The 16,737-nt window shown below is 41.6% G+C and overlaps 1 protein-coding gene and 1 pseudogene across 11 annotated transcripts in view; both read left to right on the forward strand.

Moving 5' to 3' along the window:
* The window catches only part of Trrap (transformation/transcription domain associated protein), a 122,600-nt gene that overhangs the window by 34,072 nt on the left and 71,791 nt on the right, over positions 1–16,737 (forward strand). For all 11 annotated transcript variants that reach the window (XM_013070634.3, XM_013070636.3, XM_013070635.3 and 8 more), the window contains exons 22-28: positions 375–526; positions 7,204–7,403; positions 9,017–9,234; positions 9,355–9,552; positions 10,136–10,396; positions 10,879–11,040; positions 16,582–16,678. In XM_013070634.3, the coding sequence (XP_012926088.1) occupies positions 375–526; positions 7,204–7,403; positions 9,017–9,234; positions 9,355–9,552; positions 10,136–10,396; positions 10,879–11,040; positions 16,582–16,678 (1,288 nt within the window). The remainder of the gene's footprint in view (positions 1–374; positions 527–7,203; positions 7,404–9,016; positions 9,235–9,354; positions 9,553–10,135; positions 10,397–10,878; positions 11,041–16,581; positions 16,679–16,737) is intronic.
* On the forward strand, positions 13,089–16,575 carry LOC106008981 (E3 ubiquitin-protein ligase TRIM23 pseudogene; annotated as a pseudogene).

Below are 16,737 nucleotides of genomic sequence, written 5' to 3' on the forward strand. Positions count from 1 at the left end.
TTGTTAAGAGAAAATTTAGTAAAAGCTTAAGAAAGCTATCTTTTAGGTTTGAACTTAAACACAGGAAAGTCTGTGGTCACCATGTGGACCCTACAAGTGTGTAGGGGACATAGACTGTAATTTAATGCAGCAGATCTAATCTACCACCGAGGCCTGAGTGCATTTCTGTAATCTCCTATTAAAACTATTAAAACATGACTTTATTAAGCAGCCTTTTACATTTTCATTTGGTGAATACTTGTTGGGGTATGAGCCTAGTGCACCTTCAGAAGAAAAGAAACACTGAGATTCTTTTGGGAGCTTCCAGTGCTTTGAGAGAAAGCTTTTCAGAATCCTGTAATTTCAGTGCAAATTTCTATGCTTCTTTGTTGTAGGCCATTGAAACTGCTCTGGACTGCCTGAAGAGTGCCAACACAGAGCCCTACTACCGGAGGCAGGCGTGGGAAGTGATCAAGTGCTTTCTGGTAGCCATGATGAGCCTCGAGGACAATAAGCATGCTCTCTACCAGCTGCTTGCACACCCCAAGTATGTGGTCATGTCATTCTCTGACTGGACCTGCCTTGCTGCAGGAATTAGGGGTGGAGTGGACCTCCTAGGTGTCTCAGTGTAAGGAGCATGCTCTTTCAAGTCAGGAAGACCTTGTACTACTTACCTCTGGTCTGTAGAGAAAATGGAAAGGAGGATTTAGGTGCTGAGAATAAGATTTCACCTCAGTTGTATTTGTTGCCTCTATGAAGCTATAAGCTTCAAGGAATCAGGGTCATGTCCCTTTTGCCTGACTTTGGGTCAACATTGTATCATTGGACATTTTGCCTTTTCAGTTTACAGAGATCTTTCTCTAAATGCTTGTTTTGATATTTGTGTTTGTTCTTATTACTATAGGCTGTCTATAACCTATATACATATAAAGATCTTTGAGATGGCATGTATATTGTTTTTCTGTATTGTAAGTTTCAGGGACAGATTTTTCCCATATATCTTCCCATTTCTTAACAGCTTCATAAACAGTACTAAGTTTATAGAATGTACTCAGTTGTTAAAAGGGCACTGGAGAGAGAAGCAAGTGCATAAGGGAATATAGCAGTGTGACAGCCAGCAAACGCAACTGAAAGCAGAAAGGCACCTGTACAGACTTGAGAGATTAGGATCAGCAGAGCTAGACTACACTTATATTTAAGGTGTTTATAAAAGGTAAACTTGAAAATCCCTCTAAAAATCAGAAACCTGTAGAAATTGCCCAAATTAAGAGAGAGAAGGAGGAAGGCAAACAGACCCTTTAGATAAGAAGTAAAATACCTAGAATGCATGCAGAGAGAGAGAAAAGATGGAAAATTTTAAAGAAAATAAGATACACATAGAATGGAATGAAGTAGCATAGTTTGTCAGTGTCCCACAAGTTATAAGAGACATAATGGCTAAGAATTTCCCAGAACTGATGAAAACTTAAACAACTGTATATAGATTCAAGATCTTCAGGAACTTCAAAGCAGGATAAATAAAAAGAAATCTGCACATAAATGCATGATAGTGAGACAGCCACAAGCCAGAGACAGGGAAAATCTTATAAACTGGAAGAATAAAGTGATGATCTTGAGGTGAATGCTGGCTTGGCAGCTTTGAAAGCCTCTGGACAGCAGAACACATCTCAGACTGGAAGAGAGCACCTGCCAACCTAGAGTAGAAATGTGACCCATGCACGAGGACAAAAGATGTTTTCGGATTAAATCAGAAGTCTTCTGCCAGCAGATCTGCAGTATAGAACATTCTAAAGAGTGAATTTCATTCAGACCAAAGGAACATTGTTCCCCTGTGTGTGATCCAATATGGGAGAAGAAATGAAAAGCAAAATGACAATATGAGATCAAATGTAAATGGGATACGATCCGAGTATCACTTAGAGGGAAACTTATAGCCTTAAATATCATAATAGACTGGGAATAATGCACTTACTTATTATCTGGTAAACAAAATGTGGTCGATATGTGACACAGTAGGAAATAATCCCAGCAGAAGAAAGGAGTGAATGCCAACAAATGCAGCCACATCATGTTCAGTGAAGGAAGCCAATCCCAAGACTGCAGTTGGAGGATTTCACTTAAATGAACCTTCTAGAAAAGGCAAGAAAGGAGGCCAACAGCAGATCAGTGTTGCTTGGGGGTGGAGTAAGTGTTCGTGGGGTAACGGTTTAACACTGGATCTTGATAATGGCTTGCGCAAGTATATATGTATTTACTGAAACTTACTGAGCCACATAAAGTGAATGAACTCTGTGGCATATACATTGTGCCTCAATAAAGCTGTTTTAAATAATAGAAAATATTAAGCTAAATATTTAAGAGTCAGAAAAATACAACAATAAGAAGAAATGAACCAAATAAGGAAACAAATATGCAATTAACTGGTTCAGTAAAGCAAAAGTTGATTTTTTTCTTTGAAAGAATAATAAAGTTGAAAAGCCTCTGACAAGACTGACTTGGAGTAAAGAAGAAAAGACATAACCAGTATCAAGAAGGCAGTAGCACTGCAGATGTGTCAAACACAAAGCAAAACAATAATGTTATGGACAACTTTCCCAATAAATTTTAAAAAGAATGTTTGTGTTTTCTCTGAGTTTTGTGACGTTTGTCACTTTTGAGGAGTAGAGACCATGTATTTTGTAGAGTTCCAGAATCGTCGATTCATGATGAGAAGACAGGTGATCCCCTCTAATAGAAGTCCCAGGGAAGTGTTCTCGCACATCTCCCTAAGAGCCACTTGCTGCTGACTTGTCCCAGGTGTGAAGAATGGTTAGCATGGTCTCTCTGCTGTCAGATTATTGTTTTAATTTTATTTTATAAATAACCAGTGGGGAGAAGTGCTGATGTGTGGTAGTGTGAATGCTCTGCTGCTCTTTTGTGGGGGAGGAGGAATTGAGACAAGATCTTGCTGTTTAGTTCAGGCTGGCCTTGTGCAGCCCAGGCTGGCTTCAGACTTGTAGTGATCCTCCTGCCTTACCTTTCCCAGTGCTGGGATTGCAGGTGTGTACCACCACGCCCAGCAGTAATCCTGCTTCTTACCACATTTTGACCTCCTAGTTGTAATTAGGATTAATGGATGATTCTTTACTTAGTTAGACATTACAGTAATACAAAATGATTAGAAAGTGCTTTTTTAAAAATAACTCTGTTAAGATATTTCACATCTCAAAAATTCACCTACCCCAAGTGAACAATGACTTTTTAGTAATTTACTGAATGGTTCACATATAAATGTTCTAGAACATTTTCCTCCTCCAGATATTCCAGTAAATCTCCTTTCTTACTGTCACCCAAGATAACCTTAATCTATGCTCTGTCCCTTTCATATAAGTAGAGTTGTCTAATATGTGATCTCTGGGGTCAAACTCCTTCACTCAGCCTGATTCATGTGGGAGGTGACATTTGCCAGCAACATGCTTCTGTTTATTGCTGAGTAGCATTCTGTTGTGCAGATAAGACATGGTGATTTTCTAGCTCTGTTTTCCTTTCTTTGTAAGGAATTTTTCCTCCTTCCTTTTTGGTACCTGGGATCGAACTCAGGACCTTGCACTGGTGAGGCAGCCGGCGGCGGCCCCACTGAGCTACATGCCCGGGCCTTTCTTTCTCTTTAAATAGTGTTGATAGGGCCGGGGACGTAGTTCAGTGGCACTGTGTGTGCGTGGTAAGCACATGGTCCTGATTTGATCCCCGGTACCAACAATGAATAAATAATAGTATTGACTCATGGGTTCTAATTGTAGTCAGTGGATTGTAATCCGTTACGCATTTTGTTGACCCAATTCTCTGAGTTTTGTCAGTGAGAGCCCTTTCTGTTTGCTGTGTTCTTTGGTGTCCCACATCAGTTTCTGAGCACTTTGTCACTTCACGAGGTGTTTCTGGCTATCCTCCATACTCTTCCTCCAGCCCGGGACTCACCATGCAGTGTACTGGAGTGTGGGTTTCTTGAAGAACTGTGTAGAGACCAAGAGCCCTCAGCCACATGTGCTTGCCTGGGTGCCTTTGTCCCTAAACCTTTCAGCAGAGTTTTTTTTAATAAACTGAAGTCCATGATTTCACTGTGAATTTCATGATCAAATTGACATTTCTCCTTTCCTTTCATGCTTTTTATATCATTTGTAAAAAATCATTTCCCACATCTAAGGCCTGAAGATGTTGTCTTACATTATCTTCTGAAAGCTCTGTGCTTTGATATCTAGAAGTGATTCTGGTGAGTGGTGTGAAGTAGGGTCCACGTTTTTTTTTCCTGCTGGATGTCTAGTGTCCTTTTATGGTGAATACCATCCTCTTTCTGTCTCTACAGCATTGCTGCTGTGACAGAGTGGATGCTTTCTAGGACAGCACTATTCAGTGTTGGTGTCCAACATAGATCCTGTCATCCAGTACTTACATTCTAGTGGGGAGGAAAAAAAAAAGACATATCACTGCAGTGACACCTGCCATTGTGTTTATCAGGCTCGGGTGGGGGTGAGGTGTGACGGGCAAAAAGACAACCCCGGGGTGGTGAAGTCCCTTCTGAGTAGGTGACATTGAGTGAGGTCCCTGTGAACTGTGAAGGAGGGAGGAAGCAGGCCGGTGGGCGGGGTTCATTCCGGACTTAGGGAAGCGGGACAGAGGCCCTCAGTGAGCCCAGCGTGGGTAAGCAGAGCTGGGCCGCAGGCAGTGCCTGACAGGATTGAGCTCCCTCCGGCTGCCCATGGGCTGCTTGGCTGAAGCCGGTGACTGGAGTCTTAAGAATGTTGGGGAAGAACACGGTGGCGAGGACTGAGACCCCCTAGTTGTCATTTTAAAGAGCATTGTTGCAAACTGGAAAATAGCAGAGAAGACTTTCTGGTGTGGAATGGGGAAATGAAGATCCTTGATGTGTTTTATTAGTTTTAGAAAAGGAACTAGAGAGTTAGTAGGGGAAATTGGAGTTGGATTTCTAGACTTAGAAATTTCTTTTACTCAGAGCTCTCAAAGTTGAAGCCGATAATACTTTTGTTTTTAATGTATTAATGACTTTATCTTTCTTAAAGTTTTATTTTCACGCGTTTGCAGTGCACAGTGATTACATTCCTGGTGGGGAGTCGGCGGGTACACGGCGCATCTTCATTCTTCTTACAGCCCCGTCCTCTCCCTCCCTTGCCCTCCCTCTGTTTCTTGGTCCCCTTCTCATTTGCACAAGATCTGTCTCCCTGTTTCCCTTATCTTTTATTTCGCTTTTTATTTATTTATACTTTGGATTTCTCGTGTAATAGAAACCATCCAATGTTTAAGCTCCTGTGTGGTTTATTTCATTTTATAATTGTCTCAAGATGTATCTGTTTTCCTACAAATGACTCAATTTTTTTTTCGGTACTGGGGATTGAACTTGGGTCCTTGTGCTTGCAAGGCACATGGCAGAACCACTGAGCTAAATCCCCGGCCCAAATTTATCTTTCTTTTTTTTTTTTGGTACTGGGGATTGAACTTGGGACCTTGCGTTTGCAAAGCAGGTGGTGGAACCACTGAGCTAAATCCCTGGCCCAAATTTATCTTTCTTTATAGAAGAGTAGTACTCTATTCTGTTTTTGCTTTGGTACCAGGGATCAAACTTGGGACCTTGCACTTGCAAGGGAGGCGGTGGCACCACTGAGCTAAATCCCTGGCCCTCTATTCTATGTAAATACTTTATTTTCTTCATCCATTCATCTGTGGATGGACATATAGGCTACTTCCAAGATTTAGGTTTTAGGAATTTGCCATATAAACATGAGTGTGCATGTGTCACTGTGTTATGACATCTTTAACTCTTTCAGGAAGATACCTAGAAGAGAATAGCTGGCTGGAGTGGAATGTCTAGTTTTTGTTTTCTGAGGCCTCTCCATACTGATTCCATAGTGGCTGTACTGGTTTACTTGCCCACCAGCAATGTAGAAGGTTCCCTTTTTTTGCAGCCTCACCAGCATTTGTCATTATTTGATTTCTTGATGACGACCATTCTTTCTGGAGTCAGATAGGATCTCAGTATTTTAACTGGCATTTCTCTAATGGCCAGAGATGTTGAACATTGTTTTTTTGTTATGTATTTATTGGTTATTTGTACTTCTTCTGAGAAGTGTCTTATTTCAGTTGCTCATTTTTTAAATTGGGTCTTAGCCTTATTAAACGTTTGGTGTTTGAAGTGTACCTCTCTTGTTCTCCCCTCTTGGTTTAGTTAATCCTGTGTAAGGACTGCATTAAATGCTTTGTCAGTTAGAGGCACAGACCCATTGGATTCTGTGCTCTTGGTGTAATTTTTCAGCCTGTAATAGGTACCTTTAAGTTAAAGCATTTTATAGACCTATTTGGTCATTGATTTTAGTTACTTTTTAGGATTTGACTTTTAACTATAAGGATCAGACATCAATTTTCTAAAATAGAAAATAATGATGAAAATACTGAGTATGCTGCCACAGTTTGTGATCGGTACATCTTCAACCGAGGAATGGATTAAGAACGTGTGTGTGTGTGTGTGTGTGTGTGTGTGTGTGTGTGTGTGTGTGTACAATGGAGTACTGCTCTGCCATAAAGAAGGATAAACTTGAGATATTTCTAGGTAAATGGATGCACCTTGAGACCATACTCTTAAGTGAAATATATGGACACGCATGTTTAAATACTGCATTGTTTCTCTGGTGTGAGAAACAAAGAGTAAATAAGGACCAAAATGTATAATAGATATTGAGAAATAGGAAGAAAATGTTCAAATGGGAAGGGGAACTATGAAGAGGGGGAAAGGAAAAGAGAATAGAAGGAAAAATGGAAAGTTTTTGTAAATGAGGAGAAGAGGGATTGAAGGAATGGGAAGGGAATGGGAAAAAAGGAAGAATCAAAATAAATCATGTGCAGGTACAGATTCCCTATAATAAATGTTATCATCATGTATATCTAAAATGTATCAATAAAATTAATTTAAAAATAAAAATACTGAGTATGCTGCCATTTTATCATTTATCCCTGATTGCCCGTGCTCCTATTAGGTAGAGTATATTTGGTGTCTCTTGAAACACTGCCTGTAAATGTTAATAATGAAACTCACATTTGCTTGCAGATATTGATGAAATTAAAGCAGAGAAATTAGCTTATCCGGGCCTACTAAGTAAGAGGGAAGTGGGCGGGTTGTCCTAGTGGAACCCTTAGCTCATTTGTTATGGATGTGATGACTGATACAATTTTGTCTTCCAGCTTTACTGAAAAGACCATACCCAGTGTCATTATCTCACATCGCTACAAAGCACAAGACACCCCAGCCCGGAAGACATTTGAGCAGGCTCTGACGGGGGCGTTCATGTCTGCTGTCATCAAGGATCTGCGGCCCAGCGCCCTGCCCTTTGTCGCCAGCTTGATCCGCCACTATACCATGGTGGCAGTGGCTCAGCAGTGTGGTGAGTGTGGGGTTGTGGTAGAGGAGGGCATGGTTGTTTCCCTTCTTCGTGAGCTTTAGAAATTTGGTCAGTGTTCAGGATGCTTTGTCATCTCAGAGAAGCTGAGTAGCTGGTTGATTGTTGGCTTTTTTGTGTGTGTACCAGGCACTGAACCCAGGGCCTTTGCACAAAGCTACATCGTCAGCACTTTTTGTATTTTTATTTGGAGCTAGGATCTTGCTAAGTTGCCCAGCCTGGATGCTGGGCCTGAACTTGCAATCCTCCTGCCTCAGCTTCCTAGAGTGCTGGGATTAGAAGAGAGTGCTAACATGCCTCCTCCTCCTCCTCCTTTTCCTCTTTCTTTTTTAATGACATTGATAGAGATAATTGGTATTTAAGTTGTTGGTGCTATATTGACTTAAAAGTTATAACCAAGTTTTACAGTTTTTAAATAGAACCAGTTTAATCTTTAGGCCCTTTGTCATGTGTGTTGAGGTGTACAAGAAGACGGGTGGTAGAGTACTTTTGGATATACTACATGTAAAAGGGATGGGTTGGAGTCCACTCATTGCTGATCTTCCCCTGGCCTATGATGCTTTCCAAGGTCACCTTCCCTCTGCCCCATTACCCGCTGTGCTCTCTGACCAGTTCCTCAAGTCTCCTGTGCTGAGCTTACCCCTGCCTGGGGTAATTGTTGGTGTTGTTCCTCCTGCCTAGAATGACTGCTCACCTCTGCTTCAGTAGTTCTCAGGCTCCTGGTCTAGAGGATCAGTTATGCTATTTCTGTCTCCTTTCTTCCTTCCTTCCTTCCTTCCTTCCTTCCTTTCTTATAACGGGGATTGAACTCAGGACCTTGTGGTTCCAAGGCAGGCGCGGTGCCTCTGAGCTAAATCTCTGGCCGATTTCTGTCCATTTCTGATCCACTGCAGATGATGCTTTTGTAAAGGATAAGAAAAATGCTATTGCTGCATAGGGTTCTGAAAATAGGCCCTCAGTGTTTGCGTCTCCCAGACCAGTACCAATCAGTCTGCAGACCACACTTGTGTAGCACTGCTCCAGCTTGGCCGCAGAGCCTCTCACTCCGAGACTGACCAGCACTCTTCTGTGAGCTCTCCCCCTTTTCAGACTTTTCAGCCAGAACAGTATCATACAACTGAACAGCTAGTTGTTTCTCAGGGATTCTTTATGACCACTGCCTCTCTAGCAAAGCTAACCTTGATAATCTCCATCTTGCCTAGTCCTGGATGTCCATCAGATGATAATTCCAAGTTGCTGTGGCCAGCTGCGCTCTGACCATATATATTCTCTGGTGCACTTGGCTGCTGTTGCTTTTTATTTTTATTTATGAGACAGGGTTTGTTAAGTTGCCCAAGCTGGGTGTGAACTTGTAATCCTCCTACCTTAGCCTCCCAGAGAGCTGGGATTATATAAATGTGCACCACACCCATCTACTGTTCCTTTTACTGTTGCTTACATGACAGGAATGTCCAGAATATAACTTGTCATTCCCAGTGCCCCTTGTTCTGAATTCTTAACTTCAAGGGGAAAATGAGGTACTTTTGTAGTTAGAGGTTCAGGAATGGCTATGGGAATGAACTCCACTTGTTCATGTATCTGCTGTCTTCTCCTTCCAGGTCCTTTCTTATTGCCTTGCTACCAGGTAGGCAGCCAGCCCAGCACCACCATGTTTCATAGTGAAGAGAATGGGTCCAAAGGAATGGATCCCTTGGTTCTTATTGATGCAATAGCTATCTGTATGGCCTATGAAGAAAAGGAACTTTGCAAGATTGGGGAAGTGGCCTTGGCTGTGATATTTGATGTTGCAAGCATCATCTTGGGCTCAAAGGAGAGGGTAAGGAAGAATGAGGAATGTCTTCTGATATTGGGGTGTTTGCGCCTGAGGGTAGTTGTTTTAGAAATTGGTCGTTTGAGGGGTTTTGGTACCTTAAGGCTTGTTTGTTTCTCTCTCCAGGCCTGCCAGCTTCCCCTCTTTTCTTACATTGTGGAGCGCTTATGTGCCTGCTGTTATGAGCAGGCCTGGTATGCGAAGCTGGGAGGTGTGGTGTCCATTAAGTTTCTCATGGAGCGGCTGCCTCTCACATGGGTTCTTCAGAACCAGCAGACATTCCTCAAAGCACTCCTCTTTGTCATGATGGACTTAACTGGAGAGGTAGGTGGTGGGTGGCTCTGAGGCTGAATAAGCATGTGGGTTTTCAGTAGCTGGTCCTGGAGAGTGGTCTGTCCGAGGCAGCTCTGCAGGGTGCCCTCCCAGTAAGAAAGTTGATGGTCAGTTTCCTTACAGTGTCTCTAATATGTGGGCAGCTCCAGCCCCCTCCCTGATGGGCTGTTTCTGGGTATCTGAGTACCAGTTTGCTTGCTCTGGAGCGAGCAGTCACAGCCCCAGTTGCATGTCAAGTGGGGGAGTGCTGCTTCTCCTGTACCACAAGTTTCCCCAGGTGTTCCATTTTTGCGAAACCATTTGCAGATCTAGCGGGTACTGAGAGAATAAGGTGAGTATCGGCAGCTTAACTGTTTGATAATGCCAGGGTCATTTCTAGGTCATGTTTTCTGGATGACAGTCTGGAATTGCCTACAGGGGCGTGATTAGGTACTAAGTGCTAAGTGGATGCCGTAAAGTAAAATAGTCTTTCTTGTTTAAGCATCTCGTGTAAGGGGCTGTGTTTCGGGCAGACAGATGGGTGTAGTGGACACCATCACCTTCCTTTTCCTTCTAAGGCCTCCTTGATCTGCAGGTTTCCAATGGGGCAGTTGCCATGGCAAAGACCACCCTGGAGCAGCTCCTTATGAGGTGTGCCACGCCTTTAAAGGACGAGGAACGAGCTGAAGAGATTGTGGCAGCTCAGGAGAAGTCTTTTCACCATGTAACCCATGATTTAGTTCGGGAGGTCACCTCTCCAAACTCCACTGTGAGGAAACAGGCCATGCATTCACTGCAGGTATTGGCCCAGGTCACTGGAAAGAGTGTGACAGTGATAATGGAACCCCATAAAGAGGTGAGACTTCCGGCCCTGGAGCCAGGATGATTTGTATGTTTGCAAATTGAGTTGTAAATACTGTTTATGTCAGATTTCTGTGTTTGTACATGTTATTTTGGTTTCATATATGCAGTTTGCAGTGTGTTTATATTTATGGCTGTCTCACTAATTATTAGTGCCAAGAGAATAGAAGGCTGGTCTCCTAAGTCTTTATAGCACTATACAGAACTCTGGTTTTGTTTTGTTTTTTTTTGCTTGTTTTTGTTTTGTTTTAATGAATAGAGGTCACTGTGGAGTCTTAGGAACTAATGGTTTCAGACAGGCTTGTCCACAACTCAGTTCTAGCATATGAAACATGTCCCGCCTGCCTCATTGAAGAACTTCTGTAATAACTGTGCATCTCACAGTTTCCAGAGTAGTCATTGTGGAATATTGCCACAGGGAGCGTTTGCTGTTCAAGGGGCAGCTGGTGAGTGGTGTCCTTCCTTGGCTTTTCCCAGGTCCTCCAGGATATGGTCCCACCCAAGAAGCACTTGCTTCGACATCAGCCTGCCAATGCCCAGATCGGCCTGATGGAAGGGAACACATTCTGTACCACACTGCAACCCCGGCTCTTCACAATGGATCTTAACGTGGTAGAGCATAAGGTGTTCTACACAGAGGTAGGGGATAGTGGTGTGTCTGCTAGTCTGTCTTTGTACATGAAGACTGGTTGGGCAGAGTTCACACAAGGCTCAGACAGTGGCACAGGTAACCGGTGTTAGCCTGGTCCAACACTCTGAGCAGGTATCTTGTATCTGGGATCAGGTAGGAGGGAGGCCTGGTGCCCATAGATGTTCAGCAAAATGCTGCAGTTTTCAGAGTTCTCAGGACTCTGTTAGGTCTACTGGGAACTATGCTCTAACTTAGGGCCTTTAAAGTTGTGTTTTAGAGATACAGTAAGACTATGCCTCTCATTTTTACACCTGATCTTAGCCAAAAGGCTGAGAAACGATTGCCTCTCATTTTTAACCACTTACCAGCTGGCACCCAGAGTAAGGCTGCCCAGAGCAAGTGCCAAGCTGTTGAACTTCATTAATCATTCAGTATGCTGTGCACTGGTGAGAGATCACGAGCGACCTTGCTTAGCTTTGATAGTACACTGTGAGGTATAGATGCTGTTTCTTCCCATTTTGAAGACATGGCTGCTAAGCCTGAGGGTTTGTTTCTTAGCCGAGACCGCAGAGCAAGTGAACTGCAGAGCAAAGGCTATAAGCAGGAGTGCTTATTTCCGAGCATGCTTGCCAAACACTGCTCTCCAGCCATGCTGTTGTCTTCTTGAGTGCGTTTGATTTGCCTCTTGACCCAAACATGGGCACTGGCACTTGATATCTTCTAAACACGTGTCACTGCAGACATGCCAGTGTGAGGTATACTGCACATTGATGAGCAGAAATTAAACTGCTGGTGTAGTCAGATGGTAAGCATTAATTCTTAGAATTTAATAATGAACTGATAGTCCTGATTTGGAATTTTTAAGGATCTCAATGATATTTTTGCAAAGACTGGTGGAGTAAACTGAGGCCAAATTCCTAAGGAAGTAAATTCTGTTTTCTTTTTTTTTTGGTACTGGGATCAAACTTGAGACCTTGTGCTTGCAAGGCAGACAGCGGAACCACTGAGCTAAAATCCCCGGACCCAAGGAGTAAATTCTTTTTGGTTTATATTAAGTCTGAATTTCCAACTATAAAATTTACCTCTTGAATTTTTTTTTCTTTTGAAGTCCTTCAGTTTTGCTTCAACATATGATCATCTGACAAGTTACCCTTGCCCTTGACTTGACAGAAGGTCTGGGGCCTCTGGGAAGTGGGAGAACAGCTTCCCTTGCTATTCTGGAGTCAGATATGTTATAACCTGCACAGACAGCTGTCCCTAAACCTAGGACCAGAAACTTGTGCTATGGAGGGGATGAAACTTGTTCTGCAGATGTTCATTAGTGTTCTGGCAGCACCAGAACATGCAAGGGTCTCTTGGAAAGATAGACACCTTAAGTCCTTTCCTAGAGATTCGGGTTCAGTAGACATAAGGTGAGACCTGGGAATCTACTGTCTGAAGATATCTCAGGAGATCCTGGTGTGTGGGTGTGTTTGGGATACATACAGCTATTCCTACACGCACACGCATGCACATGCACACACGCACACACACACATACAAGGACAGTATTGTTGAACATCTTACAAGGATGTGATAACAGTGGTTCCTTCTGGGGAGTTGAGGGGGTTGGGTGGTTGGAAGTACTTTTTACTATATATTTTCTACTTTTATATTATGTTCTACTATTTTAAATCTTTCACTAGGTAGGAATCTTTAAGTGAAAAAAAAAAGTAAAAATCTGTTCTAGTTGTCTGAGATGTAAGTAAAGGGGAAAATAGTGGCAGAATGACATATTATATTTTAGATATTAGATATACAGGCGAGGGCCGGGGATTTAGCTCAGTGGTTCCGGCGCCTGCCTCCCAAGTGCAAGGTCCCGAGTTCAATCCCCGGTACCAAAAAAAAAAAAAGATATACAGGTGAGCAACCCATTTGGGACCCCCCCTGTCTCTCAAGAGCTATTCTTATTTCCCATCCCTGTTCCTCATTCTCAGTTGTTTGTGCCTCTTTCCCTTGTGCACCAGTGTACCCCTCTTGAGTGATCCTTTCTCTCACTAAATCTTTCCCACTCTTAACCTCCATCATTCCTTGGAATTTGTTCTTTGATTTCGTGCAACACCAACTCAACACATCAGGTCCTGGAACGTGGAGTCTGTGAAGGCGTCTTTTCTTTGCAAGGAGACCAAGTTGCTTGCCTTCTGCTTTGGCCACATGGTCTGTCATGACTATCTCCCTCGATTACCTCTTCATGGAAGAGCAGTACATCACCCATTTGATTGACAAGTAACAGACCTAGGAGATTCAGGTGTGTTGGGTTTGAAAAAAAATTTTTATTGGAGCTTTTAGAATGACTGCAGAATGGACATATTGGTGAATATGGAGCTGCAGAAGAAGGCATTGGCATATCTAGAGAGAGTGTCATTCATTGTGATGAAGACAAAGCTTGTGTTGCATCTGTATATTGCACTGTGTGTGCATCTCACTTGTGCTCAGTGTTCTCAGGTTACTCACTCTGCAAAGACATTAGCAAAGCATAGGTGAGTGCCTCTAGCTGATAAACCTCATGTGCTTCCAGCGCTAAATACATGCCATTGAATTTGTTTGCTTGGAAGAAAGTTGTCAGGTTTGCCCACTCATATGCTGTGCCTGCAAAGAATATGGAAAACATCAAGGCCATGAGCATTCAGTATTGGCATGAGAAGCTAACCAGATCCAAGCATCAGTTTTAGATATGGCTCACTGCATACAAACCTTCACTGAGGAAATCTCACATTATTCTAGAAGATGAGTTGAATTGTTCAGGACACTGAAGGAGGAGAGCAAATAGTAGAAGATGGAATTGGAATGGCTTACACAGAACATGATGGAGTTACCATTTACTGAGATGGAGGTACCAGGTACCGCAGAGAATGCATGATCATGTGTCCGAGCTAATTTTTCTGATCTACATGAAATTCTACTGAGAAGAAATGGCTCTAAGTGTTGTTGATGCTCATGTTCATGAAAAACTGATTTGGTTCAGGCAGCAACAAGAAGATACGACTGTTTTGTTGTCCCAAGTTTCAACTACCTGCCTTTATTGTGAAAAAACTTTGCAGCAGGATGATTGTAGAGTTGTCTTGGCAAAACGGGAAATTACAAGATTATTTGAAACATTGCAGAAACAGCAACAACAGTTTACAGAAGTTGCAGATCATATTATATAGCCCCATCACTTTTACAAAGGACAGTAGAGTTCACATTGGATCCAAAATGGAAATTCGAGTTGTTACATTGGGATTAGATGGTGCTGGAAAAAGTATTTTGTTTAAATTAAAACAGGATGAATTCACGCAGCCCATTCCAACAATTGGTTTTAATGTGGAAACTGTAGAATATAAAAATCTAAAACTCATCATTTGGGATGTAGGTAAAAAAATATATCAACTGGGAGCCTAGTGGAGCGAGGAAGCTGTAACTTGTTTAACTTGCCTTTTCACTGAACTTTGGCAGTACTTAGTAGTAGACATGACAGTTGCTTAATGAAATAAATTGCATTCTGGGTTAATAGGATTACTTCATTGTTCAGTATAACAGAACATCTTTAATGCAAAGAGCTATAAGCTATATAAGTAATATTTTATATAGTGTTTTTATTAAAACTTTTCTCCTAGAACATTTTGTGTAAAACAGAGAATGAAATGATGATCTAACTAGACTTCAGTGTCAGATTAGCACTACTAAATTGAAGAGTAATAAAACTGTGAAAGTCATTTGATCTTCACCTAGGCTTTTTGCTAGGCCAGAGCTCAAATTGTTCCTTCCATTTTTCAACATATTGTTTCTTTTTAAAATACTCTTATTGGAGCAACCCACTTTTGGGTCCCCCTTCTGTCTCTCTTAGACTGAAGCTTGCTTTCTCTCAGTAAATTTTTCTACTCTTAAAATACTCATCATTTGTGGGAGTGACTTTGGGTAAAATATAAGTGTATTTTTGCACACTAGACTTCTGATTGGCATTTGTTTGTTTGTTTGTTTGGTACTGGGGATCGAACTTGGGACCTTGCGCTTTCGAGTATGGCTAATATATAGTCAGTCACACAAAAAACCATAGTTAGCTTTACATAAAAGAGAACTAAATAGAAAACTACCTTTATCTTAAGAATTGGTGTTCCAAACAGTGGGAGATGCTTATTACTTATCTTAAAAATATTTCCCCAAAAATCATGAATAAGGCTTTTCATGACAAAGCCTCAAGTTATTTAAGAGGAAAGATGTTATCTACAGAAGGAAACAAAAGTTTCACAAAGTTGACATTTGTTAGGAGGTGTTGTGGATAAAAGTAAAAAAATTGTGCTCTTTACTGTTTCTCATTTTTAAACGATACCCATGGAAGTATGATTTTATTATATTTAAGTAGAATTTTGTCTTTTTCTTTAATGCTCTTAGCACTTTGGGATGAAGCTCATTTCAACCTTCAATCTTAGTTGAATTGTAAGGTCAGTGATGTCTGATGACAAGATATGACTTAGGCGGCACTGTTTTGGTTCACTCTTCAAATTTTTTTTTAAACAATAATTTTAGAAAACAAAGCATTTAAAAGTCTATCAGTGTAATGGGCAATATTAAATAAGTATAGTATTTTGTCCTTTGTTTTTCAAGTAAAAGGGTCATGCTGTTACAAGGAGTTTGTGTGCATAAGTGATACTTTGGAATTAAATTATTTGTTTAGATCATTTTTTTTTTTTGGTACCGGGGATCGAACTTGGGTCCTTGCACTTGCGAGGCAGGCGGTGGCACCACTGAGCTAAATCCCTGGCCCTAAATTATTTGTTTAAAAAAATTATTTTTTGAGACAGGGTCTCACTATATAGCTCATGCTGGCCTTTATCTTGCTATGTAACCCAGGCTGGCCTCAAACTCAGGGTGATCCTCCTGCCTCAGCCTCCTAAGTGCTGGGATTATAGGCGTGCACCACCACACCTGGTAAATCAAATTATTTAATGTTTGACTGATTTCATTGTATCTCAAAAATAAAAATGGTGTTGCATTAAAAAAAAATAAAGATATGTGAGTACCTGTACATTAGGACATCTGGAAGGATAGTGACAGGAATTTCCAGGGGCATTCAGCCTCAAATGCTTTCCTGTACTGGAAAAGAAAAAAATACGACCACTCAAATATTTCCATTATGGTCCTTGTGTTTCTTGAATCCTTGCCCAGGGCCTTGGGGAAGCAGCTCTAGACAATAGGGAGACAGACCTGCCCTCATAGAATTTGCAGTTAAATAAAAGGATCCTCTGTTTTGAGGAAAAAACATGGTATCAGAGTGAATGAGATTGTGTCTAAGGGCCAGGGATTTAGTTCAGTGGTTCTGGAGCCTGCGCAGTGTGTCTAAGACTGTGTTGACTAATGAGGTTAAGTTTTGCATTAAATAAAGTTTAGTCATATTTTGATATTTTTTAGAACCTGCGTTTCATTTGTCCATAGTTAATCATATTGCCACGTGTATGGCAGATTGCTGTGTTGTTACTTGCAAGGTTGCTGTGTCTTCCCAGGAGTGGGCTCACCTTATTTTATCTTTTCTAGCTGTTGAATTTATGCGAGGCTGAGGATTCGGCTTTAACCAAACTGCCCTGTTATAAAAGCCTTCCATCACTTGTGCCTTTACGGATTGCAGCACTAAGTAAGTTATAGGGTATAAAAGGGACATGAGACAGTGACTTTTGTTGTTATTGTCTGATT

This window comes from Heterocephalus glaber, unplaced genomic scaffold (assembly GCF_053883595.1).
Source record: "Heterocephalus glaber isolate CG9 unplaced genomic scaffold, H.glaber_assembly_v1.0 deba00001610, whole genome shotgun sequence".
Lineage (NCBI taxonomy): Eukaryota > Metazoa > Chordata > Mammalia > Rodentia > Bathyergidae > Heterocephalus > Heterocephalus glaber.